This window comes from Bos taurus, chromosome 9, assembly GCF_002263795.3.
Source record: "Bos taurus isolate L1 Dominette 01449 registration number 42190680 breed Hereford chromosome 9, ARS-UCD2.0, whole genome shotgun sequence".
NCBI lineage: Eukaryota > Metazoa > Chordata > Mammalia > Artiodactyla > Bovidae > Bos > Bos taurus.
In genome coordinates this window covers 93,734,569-93,755,155 of record NC_037336.1, presented here as the reverse complement: position 1 = coordinate 93,755,155, position 20,587 = coordinate 93,734,569, and the positions used below count along the sequence as shown (strand labels likewise).

The 20,587-nt window shown below is 39.3% G+C and overlaps 2 protein-coding genes across 10 annotated transcripts in view; one reads left to right on the top strand and one right to left on the bottom strand.

Moving 5' to 3' along the window:
- ARID1B (AT-rich interaction domain 1B) overlaps nt 1–20,587 on the bottom strand; it is a 440,470-nt gene that overhangs the window by 90,298 nt on the left and 329,585 nt on the right. For 8 of the 9 annotated variants that reach the window (XM_024997101.2, XM_024997106.2, XM_024997102.2 and 5 more), the window contains one exon: nt 9,526–9,615. The exons of the other annotated variant lie outside the window; for it this stretch is intronic. In XM_024997101.2, the coding sequence (XP_024852869.2) occupies nt 9,526–9,615 (90 nt within the window). The remainder of the gene's footprint in view (nt 1–9,525; nt 9,616–20,587) is intronic. 9 annotated transcript variants of the gene reach the window in all.
- LOC101902301 (heterogeneous nuclear ribonucleoprotein A3-like) lies at nt 16,305–17,448 on the top strand. Its single transcript, XM_024997110.2, has one exon. It carries the CDS (start codon nt 16,305–16,307, stop codon nt 17,241–17,243), a length of 939 nt encoding a protein of 312 aa, XP_024852878.2. The 3' UTR covers nt 17,244–17,448.

Sequence of the window (20,587 nt, the reverse complement as noted above, 5' to 3'; positions counted from 1 at the left end):
CGCAGAGGAGCATGTGAGCCCAGCACCAAGTCCACATGAGCATAGCGCCTTGTCAGGGGGGCCTCTTGAGCATGGTCAGGACACCCACAAAACACCCAAGGCTCCACAAGCCACCAAAAGGCAAGGCACGTTTTTCCTTTGGCACATGGATGGTTTATTTTCATGTTGGCATCTGTTAAACATTCACAGAAGAACTGCCTTGTTTCTTCAGGGCAGTTCAATAAAAGATGTTTCCCCACATGTGTGAAGTCACGGTCACATGCTGCACCACCTTAGCAGAGGCTCCAACTGTAAACACAGAACCATTTCTTATCGCAAATAGGTGTCAGATTCCCATTTGGAGAGAAAAATAGATTTTAAAGAATATTCTTGTTACATTTTAACATCTTCAGTGTTTAGTTGCCTGCTTGCTTCTCTTCACAACACGAACTGCTCCAAGGAAGACAGAAACTAATGACCCGTTCAAGGCTATAACCCAGGCCGCCCAGTGTTCTCCCAGCTGTGCTTTCAGGTTAACTGGCACAATCGCTCCCTCTCCCTTTCCTGTCACCACCACACCCTCTACTCAGAGGCACAAACGACAGCATCTAAGTCCTCCCCACCCGCCCCCATGAAGCCTTCTCAGCTACTGACATCATCAATCATCGGGAAAATCAGAGTCAGGGGAGGAACTGGACTGACTACCCAGATGGCAGACGGGAGCAAACTATTTGGCCTTTCCTTAGATAATTCTTTGGAGTTTAGCTGCAAAAGTCAACTTCAGTGCTGAGGGTGAAGCCAATTTTATGTGTCCCTACCTGCTGGAAGAAGCAAAGAAATAACTTTTTCAGGCTTTCAATCCAGTCTCACAACAGTCATCTGTGCCTGATGCTTATGATTACTAGTATTTGCACAGTGCTTTGCAATAGATAACTTTTCTTTTTTTTTTCTTCTAATTTTATTTTTAAACTTTACATAATTGTATTAGTTTTGCCAAATATCAAAATGAATCCGCCACAGGTATACATGTGTTCCCCATCCTGAACCCTCCTCCCTCCTCCCTCCCCATACCATCCCTCTGGGTCTTCCCAGTGCACTAGCCCCAAGCATCCAGTAGATAACTTTTCGATACAAGGTTGCATTTGATCCATGCAACAAATCCATGGGACACTCTGATCCCCACTTTACAAATGAAAGTGAAGTCGCTCAGTCGTGTCCGACTCTGCAACCCCGTGGACTGTAGCCCACCAAGCTCCTCCGTCCATGGGATTCTCCAGGCAAGAATACTGGAGTGGGTTGCCATTTCCTTCTCCAGGGGATCTTCCTGACCCAGGGATCGAACCCAGGTCTCCCACATTGGAAGCAGAAGCTTTAACCTCTGAGCCACCAGGGAAGCCCATTACAAATGAGGAAGAAGAAATTCAATTACTTGTCCAAAGTCACAAAACCAGTTAGTAGTAAGTTTGCACCTAAACCCAGATTTTTGGTCCCAGATTCCCTGAAGATTAAGATGAGGAAAAGAATGTATCTAAGAAGCACTGGAGTAAGACACTGGCCAAGGCCCCATGGTCCTGGTCCTCACAGAGCTCTCCCTGAGGAGAGAGCTCCAGCGGTAAGCTCTCCAGGGCTCCTGAGCACTGCCTGCCTGCGCGGGACAGTGCTGGCCGATCAGGCGATGCTTCCTTCTTTGTTCTGGCAGGAAACCTGGACTGGACTCAAGGACCTACGAGGTGTCAGGCTGTTTGGAGGATATGAAAGGAGTAAAGATGGGCTGGGGGCCACAGGTCGGGGAGGAAGGAGGGTTGAGGAGTGGGTGGCACAAGGGTTGGGGAGCAGCGCACGTGAAGGTCCAGAAGACCCTGGCTGGAGACCACCAGGCAGGAGAGTGATAAGAACGAGCCCAAAAGGGGAGGCTGGGTGGGTGAGATGGCCCCCGTGACCAAGCACAGGAAGGCCTTTCTCTATAGGCAGAGGCAAGCTCTTAAAGGCTTTTATGAAGGGAATGACACGGTGTCACCATTCTTCTGGAGAGACCATTTTGGATGCAGCCTGGAAAGCAGAGTGGAGGGAGCAAAGTTGACAGGAAGACTGGCTGGGAGGTGTTGATGGAGCCTCAGGGGCGTGGGCTGGGATCATGCCAGTGAAAGCCAAGAAAAGGAGGATGTGAGAAACCACTGAGGGGTGGAGTCCGCAGAACAAGGTGATGAGTGTAGAGCTGATGGGAGAGAAAAAGACATCAAGGATGCTTTCAAGCTTTCTGGCTTGGGGAACAAAGCAGACAGCAGTCTTTCACTGAGGTACAGACCCATAAAGCACAGGAGAAAACATGTTGTTATAAATAAGTGCACACAATACACAATGCTGAATTTACCTAAGATCCAGATGTTCTCAAATACTTTCATGGAAGAATAATGAGCCAATTACAAATGAGTGTTAACTATTAAAAATAAGCTTTAATTGGCAATTCAAATAAATTACTGCACATACAAAAGTAACAAAACTATGCTTCTTTTAAAATATTCTAAAATTCAGACTGATGATTCTACAACGAACACAAAATGATTTTTATTGTAGTGGTATTTATTTCCCTGAGCTCTTTGGTGAACAGATCTCTAGATAGCAGACTTAATAGGAATTCAGTGCTAACCCTCAAACAATTCCTATACTTCTATTCCCTTCATTACTGACTAGCTTTGGTTTGGTCCACAATCCAGCCCAGAGGCAGAGTTCTGGGGCTGAAGAAATTAGAAACAAGTCTTAGATGGTCTCTCTTGTACGGTACCTCCCATTTGAGTTTATTTTCATCTGCCACCGATTATAAAAAAGGGATCCTCAATTAAGAGTGGAGGCTAAATTAATTGCATCTGGGGGTGAGGGTAGACTGTCATGAATGCCTTAACACGCTGATCTATTATATTTACACAACAAGGCTCGAGGAAAGGAATCTATTTTCTCTTTTTGACAATACCCTTGTCCTGAAAGGCAGCATCATTTTACAGTTAGTATGCTCACAATGTAAGTGATAAGAACCTTTACATGCAAGAACAAACAGACAGGTCGACTGGGAGATCCTTCTCTGAGAACCTCAGAGAAAGAGCGACAAAATAATTTCTGTAGTTTGCACACACACACACACACACAATCTCATTTCCAACTCCTTAACCATCATCTCGGTGGTCTCTTCCATTTCTGTACTTACTGGTTAATCTGTTCTTGCAACTGAGTTAGGTCAATTAAGATGTACAAAAATAATTTTAAAAATTTCAAAACTGATTTTTGGTGTGCATATCACTAGGAAATAAGCCAGCAGCATTAAAAACTTTTCCAAAGTTTTACTTATTTCCCTTTAAATATTCTGGGGTTGTAAAGAACATGGTTGGCCTCTGGACAATGCACTTTACTGTGAGGCTCCAGGTGTGAGCACCCCATCTCAGACTGACACTTGTCTGTATGATTGTAGAAATATTTCTGGAAGAATGGAAGATGGAAGTGGTAGCTTTAATCTGGTGCAAGAGAGAGAAACACTGTGCTACAGCAAATGACTTATAATGGTAAAACTGAAAGAAGACATGTCAATATGGTACACTTTCTTAATTTCAGAGCAAGAAACATTTTGTTCTTTGGTTGTTCTGTGCTCTGAATAGATCTGAAACTTCTGAATGGTTGTGAAGGCTGAATTATTTCCTGTCGTTCAACTAAATCTTTGTTGAGCACCTATTATATAGAAGGTGCTGCTGTAGCATAAGGATGCAGGGCATAAATAAGATTTGGTTCTGGCCCTCAAGAGTTCAGTCTAATCTACAGAAAGACACTGGATTTATTTTAAGAGATCTCTTTCCTGTCCTTCCCATTAAAAAGGAAGAGAAAGATTTACCCCGTCCAAATAGAATGTGCTTAGAAATTTGATGAGGAATTCTACTCATATGCTGAAAAGAAGTTAACATACACCATTAACGAGTGGGAATAAAACTTATCAAAGCATTTAACATTTGGGATTAATAACAGAACAAAGACATATTCTATTCAGTCTGCATAAAATACCTAAGTTTGAAACCTTATACTTCAAAGTACACAGATTCTGATTCACCTTCTCATGGTAGCACACAAAAAGGACATCTAAATGCCTGAACTCACCCATTTGCTACATACTTTGTCTGGAAAATGGCACCATTTGTGTTTATAAAAATGGAGCTACTGATAAATATCACTGTGAATATCAGATTCCAAAGATGAGAATTTTGTGATTCATCTGACATACAGCTGTCAAGAACTAAGTTTGGCTGGATTAAATACTCAAGATACGTAAAACTGCAATATTTTGTTATTTTTTTCCTTGTCCTGAAACTACAGAATAGCTACACAACTTGTCTGCTGCTGCTGCTAAGTCGCTTCAGTCGTATCCGACTCTGTGCGACCCCACAGATGGCAGCCCACCAGGCTCCCCGTCCCTGGGATTCTCCAGGCAAGAACACTGGAGTGGGTTGCCATTTCCTTCTCCAATGCATGAAAGTGAAAAGTGAAAGTGAAATCGCTCAGTTGTATCTGACTCCTAGCGACCCCATGGACTGCAGCCTACCGGGCCCCTCTGTCCATGGGATTTTCCAGGCAAGAGTACTGGAGTAGGGTGCCGTTGCCTTCTCCGACACAACTTGTCTAGGCTGTCTAATTTTGGCACCACTGATACAGTAAAAGACAATTCTCAATTAGGTACAGTAATACTGTAGACTTTAACTATAAACCTATTTAAACAGTTGAGAGAGGAAGAAAGGTTGTCCTGTAGCTGGACAAGAATGAAGGCTGTGGGTGGGGGAACCCGATAATTCTGGAAAATCTCACCCAGGACGCCCTCCATATGGTCACGGAATGGTGCCTAAGTATTGCCTCCAGCAACAGAATATATTTCCTAGCACATCACAGTCTGGGAGCAGCATCAATTCTGCTTGCAAGCCATATCCAAAAGGGAAGGTTCTTAGTGGTTCTGCTTTCAGCATATCTCAAGGACTAATTAAATCCTCATTACTACCTTCTAATTATTCAAATACTATGGGATTACACTAAGGAAGTCCCTGCTGGCATACTAGATGAAAAGGGTTAAATAACCTATGTTGATTTTGAGAATCCAGATCTAGTTCAGACTTTCAGAAAACCACTAGCACTAACATGAATATTTAACTAGACACCACTGTGAAAATTAAAAGGGAATTCAATTAAAAGGTTTTCAAAAAATTAATTCCGAACCTCTCTACATCTGTCCAAATAAATAAGCCTTCTCGAAACGTTTTCACCTAATTGCTAATCCAATAAACTAGAAGGGCATTTGCTAGTTTCATTAAGCTTAACATTTTACAGAGGTTAAAAATGTGATCATTTTGATGTTAATAATAATTATACTTATTTATCTACTCAGATGGCTATCCTATATTCCCTGCTAGAAAACAGGACACTCTACTAGTAAGCCATTTCTTACTGCCCTTTTCAAATTTTAAGATACATATGTTCAAGATTAAGAAATAAGGATATAGCGAATCTAAACATGTTGGCTACAGTTTTCTCGTAAAATATATTTCAGTATTTTAGGGTTATCTTAACTATTCTTCCAATGCCTTAGTTCATATAAGTCATAGTATTTGACTTTTTGGGTGAGAGCATGTTGTTATATGAGGTCTAGAGAGGAAAGATTTAGTTTAAATAAAAACCAATGGCAATACTAAGCTGAAGTTTTGACGTTTAAAAAGAACAAACATCAGTAATAAAAAAGTTAATACCAAAGAACTTTTTTTATTCACTTAGTAAGAAGCACCACATAGTATGCAAACAGGAGAGTATACATCAAGTTTTATACTGGGAAGTACACGAAACGTAGAGGAGATAATACTACATAAGGATAAAGAAGTCAATAGATCTTCAGAGTGTCTCCCTCCTTCCTGTAAATTCTGATGGCCATACCCACATACACCTTTGTAGATGGAAAATAGAAAACTATAGATACACTTCTTTTTGCCTACACACAATGTGGGAAAATGAATTTGTGACTGCTGCTTTTTGATACACTTGACACCAGGACCACCAAGTAAAGAGGGGGTGGGCACCACAGGGTCCCAGGTCTAGATGGAGCACGGACTCTGTGCTCAACCTCGGGACAAGGAGATGGCCTTGCTGCTACCAGCATGGTTCAGACCCTAGGACAGCCTCAGATTTGCAAAATTCTCAACAGGGTATGTAATTTATTAATAAATGTTCTTCCTGAATGGGAATATAAAGATCAAACCCCCAAAATGACAGCAGAGCAAGACAGCAACTTCTTGAGCCTGAAGGGACTGAGCACCAGGGTGGTAGGTCAGCCCGGCTGACCCCCGCAAGGAGTGTGGGAAGGACCCAGAACATTGCACTCCACAGGAAAGCAGGCTTTCCTGAGTCTCTTGTTTTGTGCTGGTGTCTCTGGGCAAGTGTGTTTCTGGACTGTTCGCCATTAAAGTAAATCTATCTCCTATGGGTATATTAAAGAAAATGTGTATAATTGTGGAATTTTACTCTCTTATAATCTTGTTAAAACAAATAAGTGTAAAAGGAAGTGTTTAGCTTGGTTATTTTAGCACTCAGCAGTACAGAAGCTGTGCCTTATCTTGTTTATCAGGGACCATGGTTTCTGAGAAAGAATACATTTTTAAAAATAAGATGCTAACTCAATGTATTCTTTTCCTCTTCTTTCATTACTTCCTTAAATAAGGGCAGAGGGTATATAACTTATGAAGGTATATGCTAAGTCACTTCAGTCGTGTCCGACTCTTAGCGACCCCATGGACTGCAGCCTACCAGGCTCCTCCGTCCATGGGATTTTCCAAGCAAGAATACTGGAGTGGGGTGCCATTGCCTTCTCCGATAAAGGTATAAAGTAAGTTAAATTACATGGGAATCAATACTGGGGAATTTTATAGTAAAGGCTTTCTTAGATTTACTTTGCACTATATATATTGTTGGTACATACCAAATGATGGTAAAACAAACAAAAAATGCTTTTCATTATTGTATCAAATCCTTAAAATGATTATGTCATCTGCCATTAAAACACATGATCAAATGTTATCAGGCAGCAGCTAACATATCTTCCTAGATTTAAACAAAGTCATTAAAAAAAAAGTACTTGCTACCCAATTTTAGAGGAAATTTAACTCATACACGGCAAAGCACCATCCAAGGGATGCACATGGTGCCTCCAGCACAGTCTCAGGGAAGTTAGAAGAACATGTTCATAAAAATCAATTCAGATTTAGCACATTATAAAAGTCATCTTTTACTATTTGAAGGAAATGGTCATTAAAACTAGCCTGGTTGTCAGTTATGTATCCACTACTAGTTACCAAAATCACACTATACATAAGAGGGGGAAAAAAACTCAAACATATCAACAAGTGGTTTCCATACAGTGACACCAGAGGAATACCTTGGATTTTGTCTTGCAAGGTTAAAAGTTTGATTTAACTACATTTCCTGTCATCTTGTCCTTCACATTCAGCATTCTACACTTTAAAATTTCTCAAATGTGTATCAGGTGGAAGGGGCTGAAAAGACACTGGAGAATGTAGAAGAGGGGTTCTTTTTCAGTTTGTAGCAATAAAGGTTTATTGTAGGATTTCCAAATAAAGTACCTCTTATCTTCCAATGCTTACAAAATAAGCAGAATTCTCCCAGTAGGAATGATGTTACAGGTTTATGGTGAAAATGAAACAACAAATATCTTCATTTTAGCTCTGGGTCTGGCCTGAGTGGGCTTTCAGTACAGGATAATTTTCTCTATTCTTTTTTACTTCACTTCCTTGACCCAGTACCACAAGGCAGGTACAAACGATAGCCACGAAAAGGGAGTCTGGGGAAACTCCCACTGGCTTGGCTCCAGGGCTCCTTCCAGAAGCGTCTGTCATGCTTCCCAGACAACAGAGCCATAGGGGAGTTAACACAGAACAAGCGATTTATAGAGAGGATGTGACATACAAGACCAATTTACAGGAGGCCACAGTGGAAAGTTGATAGAGAAACAAATACACACATCATACAATGATTAAAACACACTATAGCATCATTATAAAGCAGTGGTTCTTGAGTATGGTCCTTGGACCAGCAGCATCAGCAGCACTGGGGAACTGGTCAGAGATGTGGATTTTCTGATGCAGAATCAGAAACCTGCAGTGTGCCCTAGTAATCCAGCTTAACAAGTTCTCCAGATGGTTCTCATGCACTCTAAAGCTTAAAAACCACTACTACTCCATTATTAAAACATATCATAATATTTTGATAAGGGAATTAAAGTATTAACTGCACATTAAATGATAATAAAAAGTTAAATATGTAAAGGTATTAGAAATTAAAATTTCATTTTATTCCTACTAAACATTTATTTTAACACAAATGATGTAGAGATAAGGGTAATCCATCTTTTTACTGGTATTACTTTCTAAATAACATGTTGCTGAGTTTTTAGTATGTAAAATAACTGAAAGTTCATCTAATGAGAAACAAATTATCATCTTTACAACTCATACAGAAATAATTATAAACATTAGGGGTCAGGAGCCTTTAAATACTAGCTACCAAGCCAGCAACTTTTGTCTTCCTGGCAAGTGAGAGAGGAAGTAGAGTGAAGGAAAGTGGCATCTCCATTGTGGGGGGCGGGGCAGGTGGGCAAGGCCTGACTCGTGGGCAGTAGGAGGCGGTGACCAGGCACAGCACTAGATGGTGCAGCACGCCTGTCAATCCTGTCTACACTTATTGGACTAAAATCACCATCTCCACCTTCAATAAGAGTAACTTTCCCTCCAAAAGGGGGAAACAAGACAGAAGCAAACTGATGAAGGACTAAGGCCTCAGTCAAGGCAATAATATATGGGGGTCAACTTGCAGAACTGAGTGAAAGGTCAGAGTCTGCAGATGCGGGACAACCTGAATGCTCAGGAAAAGCTCACATTGCTTTTTCTGGCTCTGACACGAACTAGTCTCTGAGAATGAGAAGGTCATATAGAACCTCTACAGTCCTCAATTTCTTTATTCATAAATTGAGATGAATGGACTCTACAGTCTTCCAGGTCAGCTCCATTTCTGAGATCCTATAATTCTACAAGATAAGGTTTTACTATGCATTTAAAAATTTACTGTTAAATATCATGGGATAAGTAATTGATCAAAACAGCTAAACAGATGCACTTTACTTCATTAGGACCAATATCAAAATTGAATCATTAATAGTCATCTTTACACAGCTAGATCAAATATCAGACTGCAGTAATGTTTAAACTATACTTCTTGGTTCTATGTGGACACGCAGATTCTCTGGACCTTGAACTGGGATTTGGTAAAACCACCCAATCTACCAGAAACCATCCTTCTTTTCAGTATTTATTGTTATATGTAGGTTCTTAGGTATTTCTTTCATCTGATGAGAAAATGTAATAGCCTTTAAAAAAATGTGTATAAGCAGGTACATAGGTAGCAAACTCACTTAAACCTTACACACTCAAAACACGAAGGTATGTAAGATATGAACTGAAGACCAACCTCTTTCCTGTGGCATTGGTGACTGGCTCAAGGCAGGATGAGAACTGGATTCTGACTGGTTCCCAGGTGGCTGAGGGGGCATCTGACTTCCTGTAAAAACACAGGAGAGGAAGTGGGGATAGGGAACCCTCTGCATTAATGTCACAATTGTGTAAAACCCAAGACACAGTTAAATGTATTTAATCTTCATGATCACAAAAGGTATCGCTCCACAAAGAAAAACATACAGCTCAAAGAGAGTGATATTTTATACTTTTTTGTAAAACAAAGAGGAAGCATGCATAAACATATTTATCAAATCACCTCCTGAAAAGTTCAATTTTCTACTGTATGAGTTCCCAAATTCACAAATCAATCTACAAGCTCAAATCTCGAGACATACTTCTACAATACGTTTAACAAAATCCCAGACTGATGAAGTCAACTCGGACTCCCAAGTGGGCAGGCAGCATAGTGGCCAACAATCTTTCATGAGTAATATTTACTTAATATAGCAATAACAACTGACTTCTAAAAACTTCTAAGTCAATCACAGATTCCACAAAAACTTAGAAGGAAAGCTCAATTAAAAGACACACAACTATAAAATATAGTGTACATTATCACTAAAGAAGAAACACTATTCTGTACCTTTTAATCTTTATTGCTAACAGAGCAATAGTGTCTATTTACCACCTATTTGATTTCCATTTAATTTTTGCTTTTTGTCTTTTCAAACTATAAGGTAAGCGCCATGAGACAGGAATCAAGTTGTTTAATTCTTTAGTCCCTCCATCAGCATAACAAATAATTAATAAATCTTTGTTATTTCATGGTCCTTAATCTGAGAATAGGAATTAAAGCAAAACACTTTAATTAACTTTATTAAAATAAAACAAAAAACTTTATAACTAAAGACAGACAGTGAATTATATGAGGTCTAGAGACATGATTTTTTAGCTTAAGAACAATCAGCTCACTTTCTGCCTCAGAAGTATAGATACATTTCTGAGAGTAAAAGTACTATAAAGTAACAAAGGCAGTTGAATTTAGCATAATCCTCAAAGGGATTCATTTGTGTTTTGTTTGAATGAATTTGTCTGTTTGAATGAATTCATTCATTTATTTACTCTTAGACATCTGCAGTAAATTAGTATTAGTACCAAATAAATAAAGCAAAAATACTTACATTTGGGTAAAAACAACTTCTAGGGTAAACACTGCCATCAACTTGGCTACAGATACACAAAAGTTGCTATGTGTCCACTCAGGGTCATGTGCTTCCTATGAAATACCCTACGGCCCCTAAGCTCCAGTCCATTTAGAAATTTAAAGCACTCTGCAGCCAAATACTGACTTTTTAAAATGTCACTGGGGAATCAATTGCAGTAAGATAGTAAGTGCTTACATTTTAATGATTGTTTGTTTCTACATGACAGACTGAATTCATAGACTCATGACAGTAAAAACAAAACAAAACAAAACACAGTGATTCTAAGGACACCACTGCTTATACTATACATGCCCCAGGCACTGCTCTTATATACCATATTTCAAGTAAACATAAAAAAGGCTGTAAGAAAGCTCATGAATTTATAAAATACTGCCATATAAAAGCAGCACTAGTGGTTGTCTGGTGCATTTCTAAGAGATCTCGCTTTAAAGCTATGAGTTACCTACTCATTTATTAAATCTGTCCTTTAAAGAAACAAAGAGTCTTTTCATGGTAACGATAGACTTGCCCAAACTGTTTTAAATTCTCCATTTGGTTTCAATCCCTGTCTTTCCATCAGTAGTTTCATAGTTACTAAGAAATAACTTCATCTCCCATTAGCATAGGTATAAAGCATAGTCACAGCAGATGACTGTGACATGATCAGAAAACATGTTTGAGAAATGTAATACAGATGATCCATTTCTGTCCACTGTCCATATAAAGAAGACAATTCAGAGCTTTTTGAACCAAATGAAATGACTAAACACCTCTCGAACCACAGATTTCTATATGTCATATGTATGATGTTAAGTAAAACCTTTTAAACAAAGTGTGGTTAACTATTTTAAAAGAGAATGTTTCATATGTAATAAATAAACCAAATTCATGAGAAGGCTTTAACAGTAAAACTAAGTGTTTAAAGAAAAGTCTCATTTTCCCCCTAGTTTGTGTCTATGATGACGTAAGCACAACGTGGTGACGTAAGCACTATCTGTGAGGTAGAACAAATTTCACCACTTCACATGGAGATATTCACTCTTCAATGGCTATGTACACAATACTGTCCAAAATTTCTGGTGCAACTAAAAAATGAAACATCAGTAAATGACCTTAATGTCTGCTTTTGCCAACTTAAAATTCTAAGCACAAGCTTATATTAAAATTTTTTACAGAAGAGCTCTTATGTGCAATTAATTTAAGACTCAGAGTAAAGCTATAAAGCCAGTATAAGAGTGCTGTGCTCAGTTGTGCTCAACTCTTTGTCAGACTCCTCTGTCCATGGGATTCTTCAGGCAAGAATACTGGAGTGGGTTGTCAGTTCCTCCCTGAGGGGATCTTCGCAACCTAGGGATAGAACCTGCATCTTTTACATTTTTTGCATTGGCAGGTGGATTCTTTACCACTAGCACCACCTGTATAAGGGGCTGTCGTATATCCCTTAGCCCACCTCTCCTAGTGATCACACCTTATAGAACCTTTATATAATTATCAAGAGGAACTTAAAATGGTAAGAAATTATTAAAGATATTTGAATTTTACCATTTTTTCCAGTCAGTGCTTCATTTTCCCTTGTAGGGTCTCAGACTGCATCTAGTTGTTATTTCTCCTCGGTCTCCTTCAGTCTAATCTGTCTTTCCTTATATTTATGACCTTGATGCTTTTGAAGAGTTCAGATAAGTCGTTTCGTAGAATGTTCCTCAATTTGGCTTAGTCTGTTACTGTGTCAGGATTGAAGCAAGGTAATGCATTTTGGGACGAGTATGACAAAAGTGTTGTGCTCTTTTCAGTTCATTCTACCAAGAGGTTAATGACATTGACGTTTCACTTGTGGTGACTTTTGCCTTGATTACTTGGCAAAGCTGTTGTCTACCAAGCACCAATAAAAAGTTACTGCATTTTGCTCTTTGTAGTTGATGAGTATCTTAGGGGAGATATTGAGACTCTGCAAATTCTCTGTCTCCTCAATCTTGTACCCACTAATTTTAGCATCCATTAGAGAATCCTGTCTGCAGCATTTACTACAATGGTGCTTGCTAATGGTAATTCTTTATTTCCCTCTTTCCTTCCACGTTTGTGAATGGGAATCTACTATGAGGAAGAATTATCTCTTCTTCTCCACTTGTTTAGATATTTATTAGACTGCTTCTATCCATATGGACTCAATGTGGCAGACACATCAGAGAATGACTTCCAATGAGTCAAATTCCTATGTAATCTCCACTTTTTCTTTTTAAAGTAATTAATTATTTTTATTTTATAAGTTTATGATATATGCTTTACAGAAATACAAATCATGATATATTATTCATATATTGCTATATACAATTTGATAATTTTACTTCTATGTACATAAATTTATTTTTCCTCATACTACTTATAATTTTTTTTTTTTTAATGTTAATAAACTTCTGTTTGATTGCCCTTTTTCACTGAGGGCAAAACCTGTGACTTGGTTTCTAATCAAAGAACATAACAGAAGTGATGGGATATCATTTCTAAAATTATTTTATATGGCAAAATTAAAGGGATTTTATAGACATAATTAAAGTCCATAATTGGTTGACTTTGAAATAATCAAACGGGAAGTAACCCTGTGAGGCATGATGCCAAGAAATGGCTTAGGCCTTCTTTGAGCTGAAGGATGCTCCCGATGGCCTTGACGAAGTAAGCTTCTATGATGGGAACTGAGCTGCACGGCAAGGACAAGGCAGCTTCTGGAACTTCAGGGCCTCACTTCTACAAACACTAGAAACAAATTCTTCCAAACAGTCTGAATGAGACTAGAAGCAAAGTATCCCTGAGTTAAGCCTCCAGATGAATATGAGACAACCCAACACTTGCTTGGACTAGAGCCTTTCAACCCTGAGAAGAGGACCTAGTGAGGCTGTGAATGGACTCATGACCAGGGAAAATGCGAGATCAATAAATGTGTGTTGCTTTATGCTGCTAAATTGTGATTTGTCATACTGAACAGAAAACTCACACACTCATGGATTAAAATTCAATTGTGCCATTATTTTGTTGCTCAAGTTGTTCCAGCTTTGACCATTAGAAGCTCCTTCAAATCTTTATTTTTTAGAAGTCACAAGGAATTCCAGGCTCATCTTTTATTTTCCTCACCCCAGTTCTATAATCAGTCACCTCTCCTCAGAGCTCTGGTTCTTTTTAGTGGAGAATGGTGTTAAGAGACTAAAATCTGGGCATTGGGCCTACTCATTATTTCTGAGGAGTTACTGCTTCTAGCCTCTCTCAGTGAAGAGATCATGTACACCAATGTGTACATATATACTCTATACCTCAGTATTTGTGTGTGTATAAAATCGTGAGTTTGGGGCTTCCCTAGTGGCTCAGTGGTAAAGAAACCGCCTGCCAGTGAAGGAGATCCAAGAGACCTGGGTTCAATCCCTGAGTTGGGAAGATACCCTGGAGAAGGAAATGGCAACCCAATCCAGGGTTCTTGCCTGGAAAATTCCATGGACCGAGGAGTGTTGGTGGGCTGTAGTCCAGGGGGTTGCAAAGAGTTGGACATGACTGAGCAACTGCACACACACACACTATTGTATTTGGTTAGCTTAGTATTTTCCTTAGAATTTTAACACTAGAAGAGGTTTTGAGGGAATTTTTCTAATTAAAAATAGCTTTTAAGAACTAAATCAAAATAATCATCAATTAAACATTTGAAAGAACAAAACATTAGGATTTTAGTTTATAACAAAACTGAGAGAGACAGGCAAATAAGTATACTTTTGGTTAATTAGCACACATCTAGTAATTGTATAACTTACAGTGGACGTCCCAAGACATGAATATATTACAGCCTGGTATACTTCATAGACCAAGATGGTGGGGCAGTCAGGACTCACAAGTTTAAGTTCTGTTTCTTATAGGCAACACAGTCTTAACACTCCCCATAGTTCTTATCTTACTTCTCTGTGTCATTTGTCCTATTCTCACCTGAACATAAATTATGTGAGTACTAAGAACTCTGTTTCTTTCCCTACTATATCCTTTGAACCAGACATATAAGTAAGCATTCAGTAAGTATTTGTTGATTAAATAAATGTGTGGCTGATTGATTACTCCAGAAACCAAGTGCAGACTAATAGTTAGTTAGATCTTTATAAGTTATCAGTGATCATGTAGCTTTATCTTACTATTCCAGAGTAGGAACAGGCAAACTCTTCCCTATAAACTGCCAGACAGGATACATTTCAGGTTTTGCAGGCCATATGTTCTCTGTCTCAACCATTCACCTCAGCTGCTGTTGTGCAAAAGAAGCCACAGACAACATGTAAACAGAGCAGCATAAATAAAACTTTATTTACAAAAACAGGTGGCAAGCTGGATTTGTCCCAAAGGTGGTAGTTGCTGATCCCTATACTAAACTACAATATCATTAAAGAAACATTCAGGAACACTTGCTCAGAAAGTCAGTAAACATCAAATGGCATTTATTAACAACAGTGATGACTTAGAAAGCCAGCGCACCCTCCAAACTTAGTAAAGAGGCCTACATAAATAAATGCCAGTAAGAATTTCGTTTGTGCCCTCTTCCAAATCAGATCTAGTATAGGGTGCCCTGGATTCCCCAGCACTTAATTCGAGTGCAATTGTAAGATTTAAATGGCAAGTGCATTTAGCAGATATATTTTTAGAGAAGCAATTCCTTGCAGTTTTATGCTCCCAACTTTCTTTGGCCAGACTGAAACAAATAAATCAGAACTACTGATCAGATGCAATCATATTTAACTTATATTCTATCACTGTTGTGTTGGGGCAGCAGAGAATAAACATGAGATAAATAGGATTTCTACATTAATCATTTATTGAGGCCAAAATTTCCCTGGGTTAATTCCTTTCTAAATTACTATAGCATACAACAACAGGAACTCAGTAAGAACAAGCACACTAACTCTGAACTACAACAGCCTCTGGCAAGCAAATCACTCACCTTTTTAAAAGTAATACCATGCTATCTCTAAATAATACTAATAGACAAAGAAATACCCAGAAATCTCATTTTTCAAAAGTTGTAGTGGCCAGGAGAAAAGCATTGCTTCCCTTCATTCTGTTGTCACTTAAAAAAAAAAAAAAAAATCAACCTAAGATGGATTTGGGCTTCCCTTGTGGCTCAGCTGGTAAAGAATCCACCTGCAATGTGGGAGACCTGGGTTCGATCTCTGAGTTGGGCAGATCCCCCGGAGAAAGGAAAGGCTACCCACTCCAGTATTCTGGCCTAGAGAATCCCATGAATTGTATAATCCATGGGGTCACAAAGAGTTGGACACGACTGAGTGAATTCACTTTCACAAGATGGATTTAGTCAACCTAGATGGAATAATGATATAATTAATCAACAGGGTAAATCTGGAGTTTTAATGACAGACACTACCTGATTTCAACTTTCCTGCCTGGAATCCATTCTCCCTCTCCAATTTTACTACATTAACTGACACTGGAAAAAAGTGGATAAAGACATAGCAACATCTGGAAAGCATATTTATTTGTCTTAACAATTTCTTACATAAATTGGAGATGGTTTTAGTTGAATGTAAAAAATGACATTAAGAAAAACCACTCCGTGATGAGAGACCCCAAAACAAAACGTTCCAGGGGCTTTGGTTTTGTGACTTATTCTTGTGTTGAAGAAGTGGATGCAGCGATGTATGCTCGACCGCACAAGCGTGTAGTGGAACCAAAGAGAGCTGTTTCTAGAGAGGATTCTGTAAAGCCTGGTGCCCACCTAACAGTGAAGAAAATTTTTGTTGGTGGTATTAAAGAAGATACAGAAGAATATAATTTGAGAGACTGCTTTGAAAACTATGGCAAGATTGAAACCATAGAAGTTATGGAAGACAGGCAGAGTGGGAAAAAGAGAGGATGTGCTTTTGTAACTTTTGATGATCATGATACAGTTGATAAAATTGTTGTTCAGAAATACCACACCATTAATGGGCATAATTGTGAAGTGAAAAAGGCCCTTTCTAAACAAGAGATGCAATCTGCTGGATCACAAAGAGGTCGTGGAGGTGGATCTGGCAACTTTATGGGTCGTGGAGGAAACTTTGGAGGTGGTGGAGGAAACTTTGGCCGTGGTGGAAACTTTGGTGGAAGAGGAGGCTATGGTGGTGGAGGTGGTGGCAGCAGAGGGAGCTATGGAGGAGGCGATGGTGGATATAATGGATTTGGAGGGGGTGGTGGCAACTATGGCGGTGGTCCTGGTTATAGTAGTAGAGGAGGTTACGGTGGTGGTGGACCAGGAGGATATGGAAACCAAGGTGGTGGATATGGTGGTGGTGGTGGAGGATATGATGGTTACAATGAAGGAGGAAATTTTGGAGGTAACTATGGTGGTGGTGGAAACTATAATGATTTTGGAAATTATAGTGGACAACAGCAGTCAAATTATGGACCCATGAAAGGGGGTAGTTTTGGTGGAAGAAGCTCAGGCAGTCCCTATGGTGGTGGTTATGGATCTGGTGGTGGAAGTGGTGGATATGGTAGAAGAAGAAAAGGGCTATAGTTCTTAGCAGGAGAGCGAGGAGTTGTCAGGAAAGCTGCAGGTTACTTTGAGACAGTCGTCCCAAATGCGTTAGAGGAACTGTAAAAATCTGCCACAGAAGGAACGATGATCCATAGTCAGAAAAGTTACTGCAGCTTAAACAGGAAACCCTTCTTGTTCAGGACTGTCATAGCCACAGTGTGCAAAAAGTGCAGCTATTGATTAATGCAATGTAGTGTCAATTAGATGTACCTTCCTGAGGTCTTTTATCTGTTTTAGCTTTGTCTTTTTCTTTTTCTTTTCATTACACCAGGTATATTGCCCTGTAAATTGTGGTAGTGGTACCAGGAATAAAAAATTAAGGAATTAAAAAAAAAAAAGAAAAACCACTCCGTACTTACTATATACAAGGCACTGTACTAAATGATATTTCACCATTAGTATTTCAAGAGGATTGGCTTCTTAAAATTAACATGAAATGACACATTGACTCACAGAGACCTTAACGATTTTGTTAGCCCATCTTGCTCAATAAAGATCGTTAGGGTATGTGGGGATCATGAGGTGTTTAGTGACAAAAACTTGGATCTAAATTTAGTTTTTTAAATTAATAAGGGTAACACAGGCTTGTTAGAAAACACACGACCTAAAAATTATGTGATTTAAATTGCCAGCTGAGGCTGTTGTTGAATATTGAGAAGAAATGAGGAATATTTCCATTTTGTGAATAATTCTATGACCACATTCTTTTCCTGGAATGCTGCTACAAAAATCAATATATATTTTATATATAGAATTTTGAGCAATTAGCAACTGAATTATTCTCCCAGTTTTTAAGAAATCTTGGTAGTCACTAACTTTAGTGAGGAGTTGCTGTTGTTTTTTTTTTAAAGTATACGTTGTAAAAATTACTGCTATCAATTACGAATACATCACAGTCATGATCAATTTTCATTTTGCACTGTCATTCATTATTCAATTCTGTCCATCCCAAACTAAGACATTGGGTTGCATTTTTCTAATACATCCTCATACTTCACGTTATGGAAATCAGCTCTCTCAAGCAGAACATGAGACTCCTTTGCCACAGTCTGACTTTATAGATTTTCTGGAGGATATAATTTCTTATATTTTGCAGCTGCTGCTGCTGCTTCAGTCGCGTCCGACTCTGTGCGACCCCATAGACGGCAGCCCACCAGGCTCCCCCGTCCCTGGGATTCTCCAGGCAAGAACACTGGAGTGGGTTGCCATGTCCTTCTCCAGTGCATTTAAAGTGAAAACTGAAAGTGAAGTCGCTTAGTCGTGTCCGACTCTTAGCGACCTTATGGACTGCAGCCCACCAGGCTCCTCCATCCATAGGATTTTCCAGGCAAGAGTACTGGAGTGGGGTTCATTTCTAAAACACAAAGTCCTTGTTGTTGTTGTTGTTCGGTCACTCAGTTGTGTCTAACTCTTTGTGACCCCGTGGACTGCAGCACGCCAGGCTTCCCTGTCCTTCATCATCTCCCAGAGTTGCCAAAACTCATGTCCATCAAGTCGGTGATGCCATCCAACCATCTCATACTCTGTCATCCCCTTTTCCTTCTGACTTCAATCTTTCCCAACATCAGGGTCTTTTCCAATGAGTCAGCTCTTCACATCAGTTGGCCAAAGCATTGGCGCTTCAGCTTCATCATCAGTCCTTCCAATGAATATTCAGGGTTGATTTCCTTTAGGATTGACTGGTTTGATCTCCTTGTAGTCCAAGGGACTCTCAAGAGTCTTCTCCAACACCACAGTTCAAGAGCATCAGTTCACTGGTGCTCAGCCTTCTTTAAAGTCCAACTCTCACATTCATACATGACTACTAGAAAATCATAGCTTTGACTAAATGGACGTTTGTTGGCAAAGTAATGTCTCTGCTTTTTAATATGCTATCTAGGTTTGTCATAGGTTTTCTTCCAAGGAGCAAGGGTCTTTTAATTTCATGGCAGCGGTCACTGTCCACAGTGGTTTTAGAGCCCAAGAAAATAAAGTCTGTCACTATTTTCATTGTTCCCCCATCTATTTGCCATGAAGTGATAGGACCAGATGCTATGATCTTAGATTTCTGAATGCTGAGTTTTAAGCCAGATTTTTTCATTCATCTTTCTCACCTTCAAGAGGTTCTTTAGTTCCTCTTTGCTTTCTACTATAAGGGTGGTGTCATATGCATATCTGAGGTTATTGATATTTCTCCCAGCAATCTTGATTCCAGCTTGTGCTTTATCCAGCCCAGCATTTTGCATGATGTACTCTGCACACAAGCTAAGTAAGCAAGGTGACAATGTACAACCTTGATGTACTCCTTTTACAATCTGGAACCAGTCCGTTGTTCCATGTCCATTTCTAATTGTTGCTTCTTGACCTGTATACAGGTTTCTTAGGAGGCAGGTAAGGTGGTCTGATATTCCCATCTCTCAGAATTTTCCACAGTTCGTTGTGATCCACATATCCAAAGGCTTTAGTGTAGTCAATCAAGCAGAAGTAGATGCTTTTCTGGAACTCTCTTGCTTTTTCTATGATCCAATGGATGTTGGCAATTTGATCTCTGGTGACTTTTCTAAATCCAGCTTGAATATGTGGAAGTTCTCAGTTCACGTACTGTTGACTAGCCTGGAGGATTTTGAGCATTACTTGCTAGCACGTGAAGTGAGTGCAATTGTGTGGTAGTTTGAACACTCTTTGGCATTGCCCTTCTTTGGGATTGAAATGAAAACTGACCTCTTCTAGTCCCATGGCCATTGCTGAGTTTTCCAAAATTGCTGGCAGCACTTTAACAGCATCATCTTTTAGGGTTTCAAATAGCTCAGCTAGAATTCTATCACCCCTACTACCTCATTCATAGCGACGCTTCTTAAGGCCCACTTGACTTCGCATTCCAGGATGTCTGGTTCTAGGTGAGTGATCACATGATAGTGGTTATCTGGGTCATTAAGATCTTTTTTGTAGAGTTCTTCTGTGTATTCTTGCTACCTCCTCTTAATATCTTCTGCTTCTCTTAGGTTCATATCATTTCTGTCCTTTATTATGCCTGTATTTGCATGAAATATTTCCTTGGTATGTCTAACTTTCTTGAAGAGATCTCTAGAGTCTTTCCCACTCTATTGTTTTCCTCTATTTCTTTGCAATGCTCACTTACAAAGGCTTTCTTATTTCTCCTTGCTATTTTTTGGAACTCTGCATTCAAATGGGTGTATTTTTCCTTTTCTCCTTTGCCTTTTGTTTCTCTTCTTTTCTCAGCTATTTGTAAGGCCTCTTTACAAATAGCTGATCCTAACACAAAGTATTGGTTAGGATCCTTTCTTTGCTGTGATAAAGGACAAACATGATTTTCTTTATAGATG